The sequence below is a fragment of the Neovison vison genome, chromosome 7 (assembly GCF_020171115.1).
Source record: "Neovison vison isolate M4711 chromosome 7, ASM_NN_V1, whole genome shotgun sequence".
Classification (NCBI taxonomy): Eukaryota; Metazoa; Chordata; class Mammalia; order Carnivora; family Mustelidae; genus Neogale; species Neogale vison.
The window spans coordinates 17,949,291-17,968,379 of record NC_058097.1 but is presented as its reverse complement, the minus strand read 5'-3'; the positions used below and the strand labels follow the sequence as shown (position 1 = coordinate 17,968,379).

Sequence of the window (19,089 nt, the reverse complement as noted above, 5' to 3'; positions counted from 1 at the left end):
CTTAGGAGTCCTAAATCTTTTTTTTTTTTTTTTTAAGATTTTATTTATTTATTTGACAGAGATCACAAGTAGGCAGAGGCAGGCAGAGAGAGAGAGAGAGGAGGAAGCAGGCTCCCTGCTGAGCAGAGAGCCCGATGTGGGACTCGATCCCAGGACCCTGAGATCATGACCTGAGCCAAAGGCAGCAGCTCAACCCACTGAGCCACCCAGGCGCCCCAGGAGTCCTAAATCTTAACCCAAACTCTTCTTCCAAGCTGGGAGACATCAGAGGAGGACTGGCGCCTCTGTTTGCAAAAATACCTTCTCTAGCTGAGGCCTCCCACCCACCCTAGCCAGTCCCCAGCTAACTGATCACCTGACGGAGGATGTTCCCCCTTCTCTCCAAGCCTTGAGGTGGGGAGGGGCGGCTGGATGGGAAGGAAGCCAAGGGACCCTGCTCACCATCTCATCTATTCTATCTCTGCCCGGCTGAGCTGTGGGCAGGGCAGTGCGCTGTTCCTAATAAGTGGAGTTTCATTGGATTGTAGTGGAAGAAAAAGGAATATTTCTTCTCCTGTGAACCCTCCATATTCTAGGTCCCTGGTCTTTCCTAGGGCAGCATGCTTCTGGTTAGCAGGACCCCACCGCATGACCTCCTGATCCCTCCCAGCCAGCAGAGGTCTGGGAGGGGAGCTAACCCCCATGTACCTGGCCTTTGCTCACCCCTCCCTGAAACCCTTGGGGTTTAGGCATTTAACCCAAGGCTGCCTCCTGAGGGTACGTCCCACCTTCCAGCCTGCGCGGGCCAGGAGACGTAGGAGGGGGGCAGAGTCCCAGCTGTCCGCCCTCCTTGTCGCGCAGGAGCTACTCTGGCAGGGCAGACACGGCCTGAACCTGATAAAGCTGATAAAAGCTGAGGACCGTGTGCTGCAGAGAAGGGCGCCTGAGCCCATCTGGCATTTTTCTGGCATTTTTTCTGCCGTTTCCGGGACGCCTGGCTGGCTCAGCTGGTAGAGCATGCGACTCTTGATCTCTGGGGCGTGAGTTCCCAGTCTCCCTAGAGATTACTCAAAAAAAAAAAAAAAAAAAAAGTTGGTGGATTTCCAAGGGGTTCACAGGCTCCAGGCTAGGAGCATCAGATTAGGTCCTTCAGGTTGTGACCCCAGTGTTGGGAGCGATTCTGGGAGAAAACCGATGCTCGTTGCTGAATAGACGCCCCTCTTGGCCCCCAGTCCACTTCCCCAGCTGGGTTTTGGAGTGGACGAACGCGTGTGGGTCGCAGGGATCCCCGAGCGGGCAGCGCCCCCTGGTGCTCCCGGCAGGGACTGCGGCGCAGGGTGGAAGTAGGGGGCTAGGAACCCCAAGAGGCGCATGCCGCAGGCGTCCAACTCCTACCCCGTGTCTGCCCTGCCAGAGTAGCTCCTGCGCGACACGGAGGGCGGACAGCTGGGACTCTGCCCCCCTCCTACGTCTCCTGGCCCGCGGAGGCTGGGGCGGGGAGGAGCCGGGCTGGGGGCGGCCTGGCAGGAAACAGCGCGTACCTTCCGCTGCAGGAGGAGCAGGTGGCTGCAGTGCGGGCCAGGGCCCCCAGGCTTCCTGTGTGCGCGCCCGCCCGCCCGCTCGCAACTGTTTCTCGTCGGAGCTCCTTGGGCCACCCGGCGGCCCAGCCTGGCCCCATGGCCCAGACCCCCGACGGCATATCGTGTGAGCTGAGAGGTAAGTGCTGGCCCTTCCCGCCTACTTGGCTCCAAAGCCAGAGCACACCCAGCGTCCGGGGGCAGCTGCAGTGTTGTCTGCATCTCTGCAGAGCTTTGTGCCTCCACATCCACTCCACTCCTTCCTTGCTGGCCCATAGATGAGCCCAGGCCACAGGCCTGGTACAGACCATGGGCATGCGTTGGCCTCCACGGGAGGACCTAATCACCCAGCGGGCTGCCATTCCACAGGTGAGATCACCAGGTTCCTGTGGCCCAAGGAGGCCGAGCTGCTGCTGAAAACCTGGCTACCAGAGCGGGAGGGTGCTGAGCAAGGTCATGTCCTGGTATGGCAGGGGGCTGAGCGCGGGAGGACCACTGGGGCCCAGGCTAAAAGAGCCCCTTGGCCTGTCCTGGGCGTCAGACACTCCCTCCCTACAGGCATTGCTACGCTGGAGAGCCTACCTGCTCCACACCTGCCTCCCCCTGAGGGTGAGTGCCAGGGGCTGACTGCCACCTTCACCTTGCCCTCCAGCAGCTTCCTTGGTGAGGGTTGCGCCGGCCAAGCTGTCTGTTGTCCTGTGGGCTCTGCCCTTCCCACAGCACTGGGCTCCATATTGGGCGGGGCTGGCTCAGAGCTCCCAGCTGCGCAGAGGACTGGGATCCCAGGAGCGTGGGGCTAGGGCCTTGGTTCCAGCTGATTCCAGCTCTCCACAGGTGGACTGCACATTCAGCTACCTGGAGGTCCAGGCCATGGCGCTGCAGGAGACACCCCCTCAGGTGAAACAGCTAGTACCCCACCCCCATGGCCTGCAGCCTGGTTTTCGCCTCCCCGGCACCCACACAGAGAGGGCAACCCAGCTTCCCTCCTCCCTACCAGGTGACTTTTGAGCTAGAGTCCCTGCCTGAGCTGGTCCTGGAGCTTCCGGGTGTGGCCGCTCTGGAACAGCTAGCCCAGCACGTCGCCGCCGCCATCAAGAAGGTCTTCCCTCGCTCCAGCCTTGGGTGAGGCCCAGCGACTACAAGGAACCAGCAGAAAAGGAGGGCAGCAGGGGTGTGCTGGGGATGACACAAGTGGGTTGCCTCCCATCCCAGGGGTTACAGGTCGCTTGTCCCCTTCTCCCTTCTCCCCGCACCCCAGGAAGCTCTTCCGGAGGCCCACATCCCCCTCCATGCTGGCTCGGTTGGAGAGAAGGAGCCCCTCTGAGGACACGGCGGCCAGCAGCCCCTGTGGTAAGGGCCAAGAGAAGGCCACCCAGGGCTTCCAGCCTACCCCCATCCTGCAGGCCCAGACCCCTGAATTGGGGGTTTCTGAAACGGATTAGTCACCCCAAGTACAGCCACCACCCGCCTCAGCTCTGATCTTCCTCCTTCTGTCTCTCTCCTCCTCACGCCATTATACCCCTGGCACCTCCTCCAGGTGGCTTCTTGGAGACATATGAGGCTCTGTGTGACTACAATGGCTTCCCTTTCCGAGAAGAGATTCAGTGGGTGAGAGTAGGGCCCTCCTTGGGGGCTCTGGAGGCTTCTGATCCCCCATGTGCATAGGGTCCCTTCCCCTTTGACCCCAAGCCAGTGGAAGACATCTTCTTCCCATCCAGGATGTGGACACCATCTACCATCGCCAGGGCTGCCGCAACTTCAGCCTGTGTGACTTCAGCCATCTGGGCAGTCGGTTTGTGGCCTGCCAGGGGCGGGAAGGGACACATTCCCGAGCTGAGGCCTCTCCATGGAGGGGGATGTTGGGCCGAGGATCTGGCTGGAGGGCCCTGAATTCTGCCCCTGCCCCTTCTCCTACCCAGGGACCTGGCCTTGAGTGTGGCCGCCCTGTCCTACAACCTGTGGTTCCAGTGCCTCTCCTGTGTGGACATGAAGCTGGTGAGAATATAGGGGAGGGGAGGGGCCCAGGGTGCGGGGCCCAGGGTGCAGCTCACTGAGCCCCCACTCTGGTTCTCAGAGCCTTGAGGTCTCAGAGCAGATTCTGCACATGATGAGTCAGTCGTCCCACCTGGAGGAGCTAGTACTAGAGAACTGTGGCCTGAGGGGGTAAGGGGGACAGGGTAGGGCTTGGGGTCAGGAGTCTGGGAGCTTGGGATGGGGAGGCTTGTGGCCGGGGAGGAGATGGGAATCCAGGGTCAGAGTTTCATGCCTAGGGTCTGGTCCCCAGAGACTTTGTCCGGCGACTGGCCCAGGCACTGGCAGGGCACTCAAGCTCTGCCCTCCGAGAGCTTAGCCTCACGGGGAACCTGCTGGATGACCGAGGTACGGCTGAACCTAGGGAACCCCAGGGAGCGGGTGCTGGAGGAGGTGACAGCCACACAGCCACCCCCATTCCCTAGGCATGATTGCTCTCAGCAGACACCTAGAGCATCGACCTGGAGCCCTTAGGAGACTCTGCCTAGCCCAGACCGGGTTAACTCCTCGAGGTAGGCGAGGTAGGCAGGGGGCGGGGTGGGGGTGGATCTCCCTGATTGGTGAGCCACTCCCTCCTCCGCCACCAGGAATGAGGTCTCTGGGCCGGGCACTGGCTTCCAATGTGGCCTTTGGCACTGCCCTGACCCACCTGGACCTTTCCGGGAACCCTGGGGCGCTGGGGGCCTCGGAGGACAATGGGGTAAGTGGTTGTCTTTAGAGGCAATGATTGGGGGCAGTGGGATGTCAGGGTGCTCTTGGTGATGTGATGATCCCTGACTTCCTCCCACCGCCATCCTCCCCATCAGGGCCTCTATAGTTTCCTGAGCCACCCTAACGTTCTGACGTTCCTGAATCTTGCGGGCACCGACACCGCCCTGGACACTGTGAGAGGGTGGTCCGTGGGGGGGGGGGGTCATCTGTAGGGCCGGTGGCCGGGCCCGAGGCCTGAGGGTAGACCGGGGTTTTGAGGGGGGCCGGGTCTCGGTCCTCCGTCGGTGTTGCCCACACCCTCCTCCCGCAGCTCTTCGCAGCACTGGCCCGCGGCTGCTGCACCAGCCTCAGCCACCTGGACGCCTCGAGGAACGTCTTCTCCCGCACGTAAGGGGGGCGGGTCCGGGCGGGGGGTGGGGGGAGACTGCCGGGAGCCGCCCTCCTGCGCCCGGAAGCCCACTCCTCCCGCTCGCCCACCCCAGGAAGTCCCGCGCTGCGCCCGCCGCGCTGCAACTGTTTCTCAGCCGCGCGGGGACGCTTCGGCACCTGGGCCTGGCCGGCTGCAAGCTGCCGCCCGACGCGCTCAGGTCAGTGTCGCTGCTCATGGCCACGCCCCCCACGGGTACGTGTGCGGCCACCACCCAGGCCGGGGCCCCCAGAACTTCACCCTGCTCCTGACGCCCCCACGACCTGCCGGCGTCTTGGTGCTTCGGTCTTGGTATTCGTCGCGCCGTGGGGCCCCCTTTCGCAGCTCCCGCCACTCCCTGTGACATCCCCTCCCAGGGCCCTTTTGGAAGGCCTCGCGCTCAACACGCACACGGGCGACCTGCACCTGGACCTCAGCGCTTGTGAGGTGAGCGCCGGCCCGAGACGTGAGCTGGCAATGGGTCCATGCGCCGAACAGGGCTGCGAGGCGCAAGCGCCGGCCATCGGGCGCCTAAGTCTCCGCACCTGCAGCCCATTGGTCTGAACGTGCCTCACCTTCCACCCTCAGCTGCGCTCCGCGGGCGCTCAGGTGATACAAGACTTAGTGTGTGATGCTGGCGCAGTGAGCTCCCTGGATCTGGCGGATAATGGTGAGGCCGCCCCGAAACCCACCCTCCCCCCACTGCCCACCCAGCTCCCACTCTATGCCCACCCTTTCAGCCTCTCCTGATGCGTGACTGGAGCCACCCCTAGGTTTCGGCTCAGACATGGTGACTCTGGTGCTGGCCATCGGGAGGAGTCGGTCCCTGAGACATGTGGCACTTGGAAGGAACTTCAACGTCCGGTGCAAGTGAGCCCCTATCCCACTCCCTCCCGGACCTCAGACAGCACCCCACCACCCGCCACCTACCCAGGTCCTTCAAAACCTCGGCCCCTACCCCACAGGGAGACCCTGGACGACGTCCTGCACCGGATTGTCCAGCTCGTGCAGGATGACGACTGTGTGAGTTCTTGGGACCATGAGGGAGCCTTCGGCAATAGACGGGCCCCTGTGATTCCTGCTCTGTCAGACCCCGGAACTTGCCCTGCTTGCTGACCGTCCATTCCAAACCCAAATCGCGCTTTCCACCCCCCTCCCCCAGCCCCTGCAGTCTCTGTCCGTGGCGGAGTCACGGCTGAAGCTGGCTTCCAGCGTCCTGCTTCGGGCCCTGGGTACCAATCCTAACCTGATGGCGCTGGATATCAGCGGCAACGCCATGGGGGACACTGGCGCCAAAATGCTGGCCAAGGCACTTCGGGTCAACACAAGGCTCCGGTGGGCGGGGTCAGAGAGGGAGGAGGGCGTGGCCGGGGGGATTTCTTACTGGACTAAGGGGCGGCGGAATGTGGAGGGGCAAATGCTGGGGACTGGGGCGCGAGGTGAATGGACGAGGTAGCGGGGTTGGGTGGAGCCTTGTGGAGCTCCGCCCTTGATTGAAGTCCGGCCTGGCCCAGGTCAGTTGTCTGGGACCGAAACCACACGTCTGCTCTGGGCCTGATGGACGTGGCAGAGGCCCTGGAGCAGAACCGCAGCCTAAAAGCCATGCCTCTGCCGCTGAACGACGTGGCCCAGGCACATCGCAGCCGCCCGGAGCTGACCGCACGTGCAGTGCATCAGGTTGGGTTCCTCACTCCTCCCCGCCCTTCTCTGTGCTGTGGCCCCGCCTCCTACCACTTCTCTATATCCCTTATGCGCAGATCCAAGCCTGTCTTTTGAGGAATAACCGTGCGGACCATGCCTCTTCTGACCGCACCTCCCGTCCGCAGCCACCGGGTCTGGTCTCAGACCCCTCAGAGCAGGTTAGTGTCCCCTCCCTCAACCTTGAGTAGGTACAGAAGATAGAGGATGGGAAGAACTGTGGTGCCTGGAATCGCCATGAGTTTGAGCCTCTGACTTTCTTGGGGCTAGAGTGCCTGCATTTGATCTCCAGGACAAGTCCCTCTTTTTGGTAGCTCCCCCAAATAACACCCCTGTATGCCTTTTTAAAGCATTTAAATAGACTGTCCTGTTCAAGATGGGAGGTATTTAAAAATCCTCCCTCAACTTCCCCCAACCCCCAGATGCTTGTCGCCCATCTGTGACTTCCCTTTCATAGGACTGTCCTCTGCACTGACCTCTGCTGGAGCTGAACGCAGCAGCGCTTTTTCTGGCCATACTCTCCCTCTACTACCCTGCCTTTGTGAGATGTTCCCACCTATCCATTCCCAAATTCCACTTCTTTCTCAGGCTTTAAAGCTGAGGCATCTTGACCCAGACATCCTGCGGGGGCTCCACATTCTGTACACCTTCAAGTGACCTCATCACCTCCCACAAACTCTTCTCTCTACCCTAGAACCCAATCCTACTGGTGCTCACACACACCAAGTGTTGTGGCCAGAAGTTTGGGCCAGGTCTCTACTGGCCACACTAGAACCCCCACAGACTGACTTAGTCCTATCTCGGCTAACTCTCAAACACACTGCTCCTCGCTCCCACCCCAAATATCTGTTGCTTCCCTGGTCCTTAGTCCATGGCTCCTCACTCCCATTTCTGCCCCCCTCAGTCTGTCCTCTACGTGGCTAGTGAGCAGACTGAGCTTCTAAAACATAGAAAAGACTAACAGCGCCTTATTTTCCTATTCTGGACACTTAGGAAGTGTATATAAAGTCCCTAAAATGATCCAAAGGGGACACTTCATGCCCTCCTTGAACAGATAGGGTTCCTGAATGGCTGGCCTGATAGTACTGGCTTCAGGACCTCACCCACCCTGATGGAGACCCTGGGCAGGAAGCAGTCAGAGTCTGGGAGGCTGGAGGGAGCTAGGATGGCACTGATTCTTGATGCACACCTCCCCCCATCCCCCAGGAAGTGAACGAGCTGTGTCAGTCAGTGCAGGAACATGTGGAGCTACTGGGCTGTGGGGCTGGGCCTCAGGGCGAAGCTGCTGTGCACCAGGCGGAGGATGCCATCCAAAATGCCAACTTCTCTCTCAGTGTGAGCACCCCTTCCCCACCGCTGCTGCAAGGACCCTTTCCCTCTTAATCGAGTGTCACCTTGCAACTCCTTCTCTTGCTTGGCTTCCAGATTCTCCCAATTCTGTATGAGGCTGGAAGCTCACCAAGTCATCAGTGGCAGCTGCGGCAGAAGCTAGAAGGCCTCCTAGGACAAGTGGGTGAGGTCTGCCGCAAGGATATTCAGGTAAGATATTACCCTTGCCCCAGCCCCAGGTCCATATACAAGCTTAACTCCTATCTCATAGGTTTGGCTGTGATATCCCTTGTGTCAGTGTTCTGTGGGGTTTGGAGCCTCAGACCACACTCTCCATGCTCTGGTCTTTGCCCAGGACTTCACTCAGGCCACACTGGACACAACAAGGAGCCTCTGCCCACAGATGCTGCAGGGACCCAAGTGGAGGGAGCAGCTAGAGGGAGTTCTGGTGGGTTCAAGGGGCCTCCCAGAGCTGCTCCCAGAACACCTGCTACAAGATGCTTTCACTAGGCTCAGGTAGACTGAATGGGCGTGAGGTTGGACTGGATTGAATAGGACTGGGCAGAGATAGTCCATTAATCCTTGCTCTGTCTTGCTTTTAGGGATATGCGGCTGTCAGTCACGGGGACCTTGGCAGAGAGCATTGTGGCTCAGGCACTGGAGGGGCTGAATGCAGCCCGGGATCGGCTGGTGAGGGAGAATTGTGCACGTGCATGCACACGTGTGCATGCACGCGCGCGCGCACACACACACACATACACAGAGTGACCTGGCCACTGCCTTGCAGTTGGGTTCTATAATGTCTTTTGGGGTCATAGAGCCCAGGGGTATTTCAGAGTTTCTTTAGGACCGACGGGACTATGGCTGAGGCCCAACTGCCCATCTTTGGGCTGCCTGGTATTGCAGGTGGAGAGTCTGGCTCAGCAGGCGACAGTGGCAATGCCTCTTGCCATACCAGCACTGGATGGAGGTGAGCCCAGCCCCCTTGGGCCTGGGGAACTGGAAGGTCTTTTCTTCCCTGAGGAGGTGAAGGAAAAGGAGGAGGAGGAAGACAAACAGAAGGTATGTGGTCCTGGAACCCTCGCCCTAGAACTCTTAGATCTTCCCATCTTGTTATGAAGTGTGGAAGGCTGGGAGACATCCCCCTGTGTCCCAACCTGCGTTTCTGCTCTCCCCACTAGGATGACAGTCCCCCACAGAAATGGCCTGAGTGCAGCCAAGGTCTTCCCCTGGTTCCCTCCACTCACAGTAAGTCAGGGTCTGTGGGGAAAGGGAGTTACCCAGGCCGGGCTGAAAGTTCTCCATTAGATCTGGGAACCTGGACACGTGGACACATTCATTCAGTGTTGTGCTAGGAACTCCCTCACCCTTGATTAAGCCAGCCCAGGCCCTCCGTGCAATTTGCAGGTTGGGGTCTGCTACGGTCAGCATGAAACAGGACCGGAGCAGACCGGGAGCCGGACACTGTCTCCATTCGCCACCCCCCCCGCCCATTTCTCTACCCCCAGGATGCGCATGCTTGCCGGCCACGCAGAGCCGCGCTGCTCGGGGCCGCGCTCAGCACCACGGACAGCGGTGGGGGGGAGGGGCAGGGGGCGGGCGGCGTAGCCGGGCCCCTCCCCGCGCCCTGGGCGGGTCCCCGGCTGCCCTAGCTCCGCTGCCACCACCACCTCCCAGGGTTCGCTGCTCGGTGCTCCTCTGGTGCTTTCCCCTTAGGTGCTGCTGAGGAACCGGAGCCCGAGCTGGCGGCTCCGGGGGAAGATGCGGAGCCGCAGGCGGGGCCTTCTGCGCGTGGCTCTCCGAGCCCCGCCACTCCCGGACCCCAGGCCGGCCTACTGCCTCGCATGGATCTGCCACCCGCTGGACAGCCCCTGCGCCATCCGACCCGGGCCCGGCCGCGGCCACGGCGCCAGCACCACCACCGGCCACCACCGGGGGGCCCCCAGGTGAGTGCCCTTCCCCCACTCTAGAGCTCGTGGAATTGGGGGGTCACAGTGGCTTTTCTGCTTCTCAGGAGTGATGGCAGCTAGGGAGGTGGGTTTTAGGGGCCCAAGACCACCTGGTCGTACTGCCGTGCCTTGGTTTATTTCTGGCGTTTCCTCAGGCCCTTGTCATGCAGGGTCATGAGTGTGTGGATTTCACTGGGGGTACATCTCAGTTTTAGGACTGCATCTTGGGTTGGCCCTGTGCAGGGACGGATTTGTGAGGGAGGGTGTCCATCTTCTCCTCCTCCCAGGGTTACTGACAGATGTGGGGCCCCAGGCTGTGGGGACAGTCCTGCATCAACCGCAGGTCCAGTGGGTATTTACCTGGGGAGATGTGTGTGTGCTGGGTGCGGGTGGGGGCAGTGGGCACGGGGCGGAAGGCAGAGAGTCAGCTTGAGGCCCCCCAGAGGGTCTGACGCAGCAGCAGGCGCTGCCGAGCTGCCAGCAGGCCGGGTGGGGTGGGGGTGGAGGGTACTGCGGGGAACTGTTTGGAGCAGAGGGGGTGGCAAGTGGGAATGTGTGACCCAGGGGGCCAGTGGGTTCTCGCCTGTTGGTTCAGGGTGTGTAGGATACTCCATGGGACAAGGTGTGGGCTGGGTGTGTGTCCAGGGGCAACCACTGGTGAGATACGTGAAACCAGCATTTCTGCCCACCAGGTCAACAGCAAGAATGTCTGTCGGTAGCCCTTTAGGGTGACTCCAGCTGCCCAGTCCGGGAGTTGCCCAGGCCAGGCTGTTGGACAACGGGTGGAAAGAATTCATGGTTGTGCTCAGCCCTGACCCTATGGTGTCCCCCAGGTGCCCCCAGCTCTGCCGCAGGAAGGGAATGGGCTCAGTGCCCGCGTGGACGAGGGTGTGGAGGAATTCTTCTCCAAAAGGCTGATCCAGCAGGATCGCCTGTGAGTGAGGGGCAGCCCTAGGGGGTGGGAGAGGGTGGGATGTTCCATGGGCCTTCCTACTCACTGCTGGCTGTTCCCACAGCTGGGTCCCCGAAGAAGACCCGGCCAACGAGGGGGGTGCCACCCCTGTTCCTCGTACACTGCGAAAGAAGCTGGGTACCCTCTTTGCCTTCAAGAAGCCTCGTTCAACACGGGGGCCACGGCCTGATCTAGAGACCAGCCCTGGGGCAGCTCCGCGCACTCGGAAGGCGACACTCGGAGACCTGTTGCGGCCACCAGCCCGTCCCGGCCGTGGTGAGGAGTCTGGTGGGGCTGAGGGGGGCACCAGCAGCCCTGACACTGCCCGTAGGAGCCGGCCTCGCTACACTCGGGAAAGCAAAGCCTATTCCATGATACTCCTACCTGCTGAGGAGGAGGAGGAGGAAACCCTGGGTACTAGACCTGACAAGGTAGGCCTGGTGACAAGGGGTGAGGGCTCTGCTAGGACTGAGGTGGTGGGCTCTTTCCCCATTTGGGCTTCTGTCCTCAGCGACGGCCCCTGGAGCGGGGGGAGACAGAGCTGGCCCCATCCTTTGAACAGCGGGTACAAGTGATGCTCCAGAGGATTGGCGTGAGCAGAGGCAGCGGGAGTGCCGAAGGCAAGAGGAAGCAAGTAAGTTGGGAAGGACACAGTGCAAAGTGAGGGGGCAGGTGACATGTGTCTTGTGGCAGTCTGTGGGTGACATATGTGACCAGAAGGAAACTTATGACAGCTCTATCAGGTCCACCCCCTCCTCCTCAAAATAGTTCTCAGCTTCAGCCTTTCCTCCTTCACGGCTTCTGCCCTGGCCACTGCTACCTCTTCCTTGCAGCTGGGATGGTCCTTCCTCTGTAGACTGAACAGAACCCAGACCTTGTCACCTGCATTTAAAACAGCAAATCCAGGGTGCCTGGGTGGCTCAGTGGGTTAAGCCGCTGCCTTAGGCTCAGGTCATGATCTCAGGGACCTGGGATCGAGTCCTGCATTGGGCTCTCTGCTCAGCAGGGAGCCTGCTTCCTCCTCTCTCTCTCTCTCTGCCTGCCTCTCTGCCTACTTGTGATCTCTCTCTGTCAAATAAATAAACAAAATCTTAAAAAAAAAAAACCAGCAAATCCAGGTGCCTGGGTAGCTTAGTGGGTTAAAGCTTCTGCCTTTGGCTCAGGTCATGATCCCAGGGTCCTGGGATCAAGCCCCGCATTGGGGTCTCTGCTGGGCAGGGAGCCTGCTTCTTCCTCTCTGCCTGCCTCTCTACTTCTGATCTGTCAAACAGATAAATAAATAAATAAAATAGCAAATCCTCCACGAACATCCTCTCGGGACACTGCCCTGCCTCCTAGTCCTGCCCTAAGGCCTCAGCCCCAGTCATTTCCTTCATCTCACTGTGCTGCACCCGGTGCAGCTCAGTGCCTCGTAACATAGTCCTCCGTCGGGAGCTACTTCCAGCCTCTCCTCACCACCCGTGGGTTACATCAGCTTCCTCTTCACCCATCCCGGCATCTCCTGGTGGACATGTACTGGCAGTTGCTAGAATGAGGGCAGGACTGGACTGAGTTTGACTTCCCTGTTTACTACAGAGCAAGGACGGAGAGATCAAGAAGGCTGGCTCGGATGGTAAGTGGGACCCTTTGCTTGGGCAGTACAGCTTTGGTGAGGGAGTTGTCCTTAGAGATAGTCTCAAGGCATTGACTCTCCTGGGGGAAAAGGCAAAGAGGCCAGGTTTTCTTTCCCCTCATTCCCAAGGGCTGGTGCCTGAACCCCCAGCCCCACCTTGCAGGTGATATTATGGACAGCTCCGCCGAGGCCCCTCCCATCTCAATCAAGTCCCGCACCCACTCTGTGTCTGCTGGTGAGTAAGGGCCACCGTCTGTGTTGGGGAACATGAAAGGGGGGGGCGGTGTCAGACTACGGTCAGGCTTATACCATTCTCCCTGTAGACCCCTCGTGCAGACCTAGTCCAGGAGGTCAAGGGCTTGAGTCTACTAGCTGGAAGACACTGGGGCAGCAGCTGAATGCAGAGCTCAGGGGCCGTGGTTGGGGCCAACAGGACGGTCCTGGGCCCCCTTCTCCTTGTCCCAGCCCCAGCCCGCGAAGAGCCAGCCCCTCCCCAGACAGCCTGGGTCTCCCGGAGGACCCTTGCTTGGGCCCCAGGAATGAAGGTAAGTGGGCACCCTAGGCCCCACTCCAATATGGGACTGGGGACCTTGACAAGGGGGAGGCAAGGGCTGGGGTGGGGGTAGCTGTCCAGAACATACCCTGATATCGTGGCCTCCCCTAGATGGCCAGCTGAGGCCGAGGCCTCTCTCAGCAGGGCGACGAGCAGTGTCTGTGCATGAGGACCAGCTCCAGGCCCCTGTTGGTGAGGGGGGACATGTCCCTGTGTGCTTGAGTGCAGGAGATGGGGGAGGGTAGACTCCAGGGCTCCCTTGGTGGCTCTGGTCTTTCTTTATCTGGAGGGGGCTACCAGTGATATAAGGGTTTGAGAAATCAAGGAGCCAGAAGGCCTGGAGCAAGGGTCTGACAAACCCTGTGTCCTAGCCCTGTCTCCACCTACAGAAGAGCAGCTTTTGCCCCGGGGGGCGGGGTGTGTTTGGGGGGGGGGTGGCAGGGGAGGAGGGAGGCACTGAAGCCAACAGTGTGAGCTCTGGAACACACACACTGGAGGTGATGGAGATTGCATGGGAACAGGCAGCAAGACCCTAGCAATACGGCTCCCCCCTGCCAAGTCTTTATGTCTCTCAGAACGGCCCCTGCGGCTGCAGCGCTCCCCTGTCCTCAAGCGGAGACCAAAGCTTGAGGCACCTTCATCTCCAAGCCTAGGTAAGAGAAGGCTGGGGCCAGCTGGGAGTGGGGGCAGGACAGCTTGGTCCAGTCTTGACCCCCTCCCCTCCCTTTTTCCTTCCCTTGCAGGATCTGGCCTTGGAGCCCAACCTATGCCCCCACAGTCTACAGAGCCCTCCAGCCCTGAGCCAAACCCACCCTCCCCAGCCACAGACCAAAGAGGCGGCGGCCCCAACCCCTGACCCTCTCCTTTTCCTGCCGCATGAGATTATTTTATTAAAAAACTCAAAGGAGCAGAGCGTGGAGCACTGTTTGTCGATCCCAGGCCTGGATCTGTGTGCATATATCCTCCCCCATGATCCCTCACACCTGGGTTAGCTGAGAATCTGGCGGTGGTTCCATCAGAAAGTGCAAGGCCCAGGCCACGAGCTGGGGAGGGAGCCTGGGAAGAGAACCATGGCTGTAGATCAATGGGGACAGGGACTGGTGACTGAAAGGGTAGGGGCAGCCCTAAGCACTCACCTGGCGGCTCGGACCTGGGCACAGAGGGAGGTGCAGGGTGGCTCGTACCCATACTGGAAGGCAGAACCATCACGATGCCGCTTTGGAGGGTCCTGAAGATGGTGTGGTATCCGGAGAGGGCCAATAAGGACCCCTAGCCTTATCTAAGGCTACTCCTCCACCCCTACTCCCAGCTCCACTCAAGGCCTACCCCATTCTACTATCCATGTATGCTCACCCAAACAGGGCTGGACTGCAGGGCTCCCGGGGTGCTTTTTGTCCTTGGAGAGTGCTGCCAGTTCTTGGGGGTCAACCCTTGCTCCTTGAATTCCAGGCTAGGTTTCTGGGCCCTAGTCACAATGGCCTGATGTGGACTGGGTACATAGCCAAGGGGTGACAGTGTTGGGGTGCAGCTCAGGAGTGGGGAACTGGGAACATGGCTAGGGTGTGGGGAGCCAGGGGGCAAGGGGCCAGGGGCTGAACAGATGGCTGGTACAGCCTGGACACTGCCCTTTTGCACTGGGTCTGAAGCAGCCAAGGACAGGGAAGGCAGAAGGCTGATGCTGGCGCCGCTTTCCTCCGAGGACACGTGGCTGGATAAAGCTGGAGTTCCTGGGAAGGAGGGGACTGACTGTGGGCACAGCCCTCTCAGCTCAGTAGCCCATGAGTTTAGGGAAGCCTATAGGGACTGTGTTCATCCCCTACCTGGGTGTGCAACCTTTTGCAGCAGCCTGGGAACCTGGGTGATAGCAGTGAATGGCTGTGGCCCGAGCACCCCCTTACCTGAGGAAGTAGGCGAGGAAGGAGAAATGAGGGTCAGCGATAGGTCCTGCAAACCTGGATCTGGTGGAGGCAGCTCAGGGCCTGAATGTCAGGGGGAGCTTATTAGCAGTGTGGGTACTGGGCCCCCAGGTACCCTCCTCTTCCCCTCTCCAGTCCTCCACACCTGGTGCTCTCTGACCTGGGCGCAGAGAGTTCAGAACTCGCTGGTCATTCTCAGAGATGTGCAGCCATGAGCTGAGGACAGTGTACACAGTTTCTCCCTGGGGGACATAAACTCTTAGCACAGCTCTTGCTCAACTCCTCACCCAGACATTCCCCAAGGGAAGCCCCAGACTGACCGTGGCCCTATGGCAGGAGGAGGTCCAGCGGGTGAGGGGGGGTGCTGTGCAAGGGCCTGCCAGCATCAGACAGCTCTCAGCCAGATGCACTAGCGCCCCCCGATGCTCCTGGTCTTCTTGCACTTCATCCAGAAGTTGGGACAGTGAAAGTCCTAAAGGCAGGGGACGAGAGGATGGGCCAAAACTTAAAGAAGGGAAGGGTGGGTAGAGAGAAGAGCTTACTAAGGAAGCAAAAGATAGTGACCAAGAATGTCATTCTATGGGCATTAGAATCATTGACCAAACACTGTAAGTACCTGCACTGGGGGAGATGGACTCTGAAAGGTGCTCCCTATAGAAACAGAGAAAACAAGGCTGAGGAACAATCCTGAGGCCTGTCTACACAGATCTACCATCGCCTGACACAGCCACACTTGGCCGAAGAGTCCAATTCCATACTCACTCCAGACAGTCAAAGAGCTTTTTCTGCACATCCGGGTCCTGGTTGCTGGGGGGCGGGAGGAGAGTAGTAGGCAATATTGTTACTAGGGGCCTAAGCCCTCCCCCTCAAAAGACCTGTGCCAAAGGCAGTCAGGCCTGATTAGGGAGAACAGCTGAGAGGGGGGGCATCACTTACCAACCAATCACCCGTTCCCGGCGCTGCTCTGCAGGCAGCAGGCTGAAGCGATCCACCTGGAGGTAGAACTCTGCGGGCTGAAGGAATTCAGTGGCAGGTGTTAGAAGCTGTCACGGAGTCAGGCTCATTAACCCACCCAAGCCAGCCTCACCACTCACCGCGCCACCTTCGGCGACTTGGACGCGGATCCCACAGTCCTGCAGCAGCAGCAGCCGCCCTTCTGCCCCTCGGAAGCCGAACTCTTTCTCCTCCCTGCCACAAGCACGACCGTCACCGCCTTGGCCCCCTCAAACACAGCCCTGCCCGCTTGCGGCCCCGCGCACCTCGCGGCTGAGGCCTCGCGTTCTCTCACTAGCCTCGGGATTTCCCCAGGCCCCGCGCCGCGTCTCTCACCAGTCCGAGGCGTTCAGGGCCTCCCGCGTCACTAGGCACCGGACACTGTGGGTCCCGTCAGACACAAGGAGCGCCGCTGCGACGTCAGAGGGGTCAGGGGCGTGGGACGGGCCCGGAGCCTCGGCCTCCTGTAACACCTGACGGCGTCGACTGGCGTCAAATCCACCACCCTCGGGCCCTGCCCACCGCCCTCGGGCTTTGCCCTTCTCCGAGCCCTGAAGAGTGGGGAGGGTTCACCTCGAGCAGCTGACCCGCCTGTGGACTTGAGAGTGCATCTGACCCCAGGATCAGGTCTCGAATCCAAGGCCGCAGGACCAAACTCCCCAAGCCTGCCATTCCCGCAGCAGCCCCTAACAGAAAAACACCATCCCGTGTTTCCCGCGGACGCCGGGGCCCCGCCTCTCGTCGGAAAGGGAAGCGCACAGTGGCTGGGCGGGACCTAAGGTCGTGGCCCCGCCCATAAGCGTGCCCGCGCGTGCGCACGATTCCGTGTTGTTCCGCACAAACTCTTGGGTAGAGTGGATACCCACCTCCTTGGTTTTACCCTGGTGTCTCCGAGAAGCGGCTTGGCGTTCGGGCCGTTCGTTGAGATTACCATGCCACCGGGAAGGATGGAGAGGGAGGGATCTGGGGCTTGAGGCTGCGGTCAAGAGTGGTCAAGCGAGATGGCTCAAAAACACTTCAACACCTTGTGAACCCGCGGAGCTCAGCAAATATTTATCGCTTTTTCCTCCTCTAAAACGTGCAGTCATCTAATGTTATAAGGCCAATGGAAATAATAATACACAGACAACAGTCAATAAATATCACTTCCCTCACCCTCCCCTTGGATTGGCCAAACCCCTCCCCCAGACTCCGGAGACTCGCGCACCGTAGCGTAATGACGTAAGGGCACGCGAATACGCCTCCGCCCCCATCTCCGTTTCCTAGGAAACGTGGACTCCGCGTTCCACTCTCTGTCGCTGCCCCCTTGACGTCAGGGCCCGGATGGGAGGGCGGGGCGAGTGCTACCGTCAGGGGCGGGGCGGCACGAGCCGGCCTGCCGGGGCTGTGCACCTGCGCCTCGGCGGGCCGCCTGGGGCACCGTCCCCGGCCCGCCCGGCCCCACCATGGCCAGGCCGCAGAGGACTCCGGCTCGCAGTCCCGACAACATCGTCGAGGTGAAGAGCAAAGTAAGGGCCCCTCTGGCCCCGGCTCCGGCCTCGGCCCTAGGCGCTTCCAATTCCCTTATTCTCCCCTTTCCTAGCTTTAGTCCCCACCACCTTTTTTCTCGCCTCCATCATTCATGTCCCATTCTCCGGCCTTTCCTTTCGCCTTCCTCCATCCATCTTCTTTCCACTGCCGGCATCTAAAGTCCCTCTGTGGCCTTGTTACCTGGAGGGCGGGGAGAAGACCTTGGACAGCGTCCCTTGTACTGGAGCTGAGGTCTGGGCGCAAGGCTGCAGCCTTAGCGACAGCCTTTTCCGACCTCTAACACCCTCAGACCCGTGGTGGGAAAGGGCACGGGCTCCGTCCTGACCCCTCCTTTCACCCACCCCCTGCCTCCAGTTTGATGCTGAGTTCCGACGCTTCGCCCTGCCCCGCGCTTCGGTGAGTGGCTTCCAAGAGTTTTCGCGGTTGCTGCGTGCAGTGCACCAGATCCCAGGCCTGGACGTGCTGCTTGGCTATACAGATGCTCACGGCGACCTACTGCCCCTCACCAACGATGACAGCCTGCACCGGGCCCTGGCCACTGGGCCCCCACCGCTGCGCCTGCTAGTACAGAAGCGGGGTGAGGAGGATGGGGTACAGTGGGCAGCCTCTGTGGGGTAGAACACCAGGGCAGAGCTACAAGGGTTAGCCCATGCCCAGGGTGTCCAGGCTTCATTCTCTGCAGTTCCTGCCCTTGGTCTGACCTCCAACTAGTGGGAAATAGTTACCATACCCCTTTCCCAGGCCTGGGCGTGAGGGAAAAGGGCCCATGTGGGAGAACAGGGTCTCTGATCTCAGCACCCACCCACCCCCCTCCTGCAGCAGAAGCTGACTCCAGTGGCCTGGCCTTCCCATCCAACTCTCTGCAGCGGCGCAAGAAAGGGCTTCTACTTCGGCCAGTGGCACCCCTGCGCACCCGGCCACCTCTGCTGATTAGCCTGCCCCAAGATTTCCGCCAGGTTTCTTCAGTCATAGATGTGGACCTACTGCCTGAGACCCACCGACGGGTGCGCCTGCACAAGCATGGCTCTGACCGCCCCCTCGGTTTCTACATCCGAGATGGCATGAGTGTACGTGTAGCTCCCCAGGGCCTGGAACGGGTTCCAGGCATCTTCATCTCCCGCCTGGTACGAGGGGGCCTGGCTGAGAGTACAGGGCTGCTGGCAGTCAGTGATGAGATCCTCGAGGTCAATGGTATTGAGGTGGCTGGGAAGACCTTGGACCAAGTGACGGACATGATGGTCGCCAATAGCCACAACCTCATTGTCACTGTCAAGCCAGCCAATCAGCGCAATAATGTGGTGCGTGGGGCATCTGCGCGTCTGACAGGGCCTCGCTCTGCTGGGCTTGGGCCTACTGAGGCTGATAGCGATGATGACAGCAGTGATCTGGTCATTGAGAACCGCCAGCCTCCCTGTTCCAATGGGCTGTCTCAGGGGCCTCCATGCTGGGACCTGCGCCAGGGCCGTCTACTTCCTGGTGCCCGCAGCTCTCTGCCCTCCCTGGATGATCAGGAGCAGGCCAGCTCTGGATGGGGGAGCAGCATGCGAGGAGATGGTAGTGGCTTTAGCCTCTGACAGGCAAGGATGCAGCCCCTCGCCACTCCAGGCTGCTGGGACATGGCAGGGACCTCCCCGGTGGGGGTTTCTAGCTTGCTCACAGAACCCTCTCAGTCTGGGGAACATTAAAGGTTTTCTACAAGTGCAGTCATCGTCTTTCTGTGTCCCAGCCTTAATGTCCTTCGTGGTCTCACAGTTTTGCCTTCTGCCATGGATACAAGGCAGGAGTGAAAAGGATAACAGAGAGACCTTCCCGCAATTGAGCAGCAGGAGGGACACCAGGCTTGGCATTTCTAG

The 19,089-nt window shown here is 60.2% G+C and overlaps 3 protein-coding genes across 9 annotated transcripts; 2 read left to right on the top strand and 1 right to left on the bottom strand.

The window, feature by feature from the left end:
• The first annotated feature begins 1,595 nt into the window (after nucleotides 1-1,595).
• CARMIL2 (capping protein regulator and myosin 1 linker 2) lies at nucleotides 1,596-13,709 on the top strand. The gene is made up of 38 exons (XM_044255937.1): nucleotides 1,596-1,695; nucleotides 1,926-2,020; nucleotides 2,115-2,165; nucleotides 2,391-2,453; nucleotides 2,554-2,678; nucleotides 2,815-2,906; nucleotides 3,094-3,164; nucleotides 3,275-3,348; nucleotides 3,476-3,551; nucleotides 3,631-3,719; nucleotides 3,841-3,935; nucleotides 4,013-4,099; nucleotides 4,175-4,287; nucleotides 4,394-4,471; nucleotides 4,609-4,685; nucleotides 4,781-4,885; nucleotides 5,082-5,151; nucleotides 5,293-5,374; nucleotides 5,478-5,574; nucleotides 5,670-5,727; nucleotides 5,867-6,039; nucleotides 6,219-6,381; nucleotides 6,462-6,563; nucleotides 7,609-7,737; nucleotides 7,828-7,941; nucleotides 8,087-8,247; nucleotides 8,334-8,421; nucleotides 8,638-8,793; nucleotides 8,913-8,979; nucleotides 9,448-9,677; nucleotides 10,514-10,614; nucleotides 10,697-11,063; nucleotides 11,144-11,266; nucleotides 12,208-12,244; nucleotides 12,408-12,479; nucleotides 12,568-12,789; nucleotides 13,373-13,450; nucleotides 13,541-13,709. Exons 1-38 carry the CDS (start codon nucleotides 1,656-1,658, stop codon nucleotides 13,651-13,653), a joined length of 4,134 nt encoding a protein of 1,377 aa, XP_044111872.1. The 5' UTR covers nucleotides 1,596-1,655; the 3' UTR covers nucleotides 13,654-13,709.
• ACD (ACD shelterin complex subunit and telomerase recruitment factor) lies at nucleotides 13,662-17,655 on the bottom strand. Of its 6 annotated transcripts, XM_044255926.1 has the most exons (15): nucleotides 17,578-17,655; nucleotides 17,305-17,416; nucleotides 16,573-16,794; nucleotides 16,280-16,392; nucleotides 16,043-16,179; nucleotides 15,808-15,901; nucleotides 15,650-15,726; nucleotides 15,476-15,520; nucleotides 15,330-15,364; nucleotides 15,034-15,185; nucleotides 14,859-14,955; nucleotides 14,618-14,776; nucleotides 14,151-14,524; nucleotides 13,934-14,025; nucleotides 13,662-13,853 (listed from the first exon to the last, which is right to left on the bottom strand). In XM_044255926.1, exons 4-15 carry the CDS (start codon nucleotides 16,376-16,378, stop codon nucleotides 13,775-13,777), a joined length of 1,440 nt encoding a protein of 479 aa, XP_044111861.1. In that variant the 5' UTR covers nucleotides 16,379-16,392; nucleotides 16,573-16,794; nucleotides 17,305-17,416; nucleotides 17,578-17,655; the 3' UTR covers nucleotides 13,662-13,774. The 6 variants fall into 6 exon arrangements, with proteins under 6 accessions (XP_044111861.1, XP_044111863.1, XP_044111864.1 ...); XM_044255928.1 differs by lacking the exons at nucleotides 17,305-17,416; nucleotides 17,578-17,655 and having other exon boundaries at nucleotides 14,696-14,776; nucleotides 16,573-16,873; XM_044255929.1 differs by lacking the exons at nucleotides 17,305-17,416; nucleotides 17,578-17,655 and having other exon boundaries at nucleotides 14,618-14,695; nucleotides 16,573-16,873.
• PARD6A (par-6 family cell polarity regulator alpha) lies at nucleotides 17,134-19,052 on the top strand. 2 transcript variants are annotated; one of them, XM_044255936.1, is made up of 3 exons: nucleotides 17,134-17,214; nucleotides 17,591-17,813; nucleotides 18,059-19,052. In XM_044255936.1, exons 1-3 carry the CDS (start codon nucleotides 17,152-17,154, stop codon nucleotides 18,808-18,810), a joined length of 1,038 nt encoding a protein of 345 aa, XP_044111871.1. In that variant the 5' UTR covers nucleotides 17,134-17,151; the 3' UTR covers nucleotides 18,811-19,052. The 2 variants fall into 2 exon arrangements, with proteins under 2 accessions (XP_044111871.1, XP_044111870.1); XM_044255935.1 differs by having other exon boundaries at nucleotides 18,056-19,052.
• The last annotated feature ends 37 nt before the right edge of the window (nucleotides 19,053-19,089 follow it).

What these genes read in the sequence shown, in the direction of transcription:
- CARMIL2 (XM_044255937.1), top strand. Translation starts at nt 1,656, where the DNA reads ATGGCCCAGACCCCCGACGGCATATCGTGTGAGCTGAGAG. An exon ending in CCTGTGTGGACATGAAGCTG is followed by an intron (nt 3,552 to 3,630) that starts GTGAGAATATAG and finishes TCTGGTTCTCAG; the next exon opens with AGCCTTGAGGTCTCAGAGCA. An exon ending in TCTCAGACCCCTCAGAGCAG is followed by an intron (nt 6,564 to 7,608) that starts GTTAGTGTCCCC and finishes CCCATCCCCCAG; the next exon opens with GAAGTGAACGAGCTGTGTCA.
- ACD (XM_044255926.1), bottom strand. Translation starts at nt 16,378, where the DNA reads ATGGCAGGCTTGGGGAGTTTGGTCCTGCGGCCTTGGATTCGAGACCTG. An exon ending in AGGCGGGTCAGCTGCTCGAG is followed by an intron (nt 16,180 to 16,279) that starts GTGAACCCTCCC and finishes CGACGCCGTCAG; the next exon opens with GTGTTACAGGAGGCCGAGGC. An exon ending in GTCCATCTCCCCCAGTGCAG is followed by an intron (nt 15,186 to 15,329) that starts GTACTTACAGTG and finishes CCCTGCCTTTAG; the next exon opens with GACTTTCACTGTCCCAACTT.
- PARD6A (XM_044255935.1), top strand. Translation starts at nt 17,152, where the DNA reads ATGGCCAGGCCGCAGAGGACTCCGGCTCGCAGTCCCGACAACATCGTC. An exon ending in TCGTCGAGGTGAAGAGCAAA is followed by an intron (nt 17,215 to 17,590) that starts GTAAGGGCCCCT and finishes CCCTGCCTCCAG; the next exon opens with TTTGATGCTGAGTTCCGACG. An exon ending in CCTGCTAGTACAGAAGCGGG is followed by an intron (nt 17,814 to 18,055) that starts GTGAGGAGGATG and finishes CCCCTCCTGCAG; the next exon opens with CAGAAGCTGACTCCAGTGGC.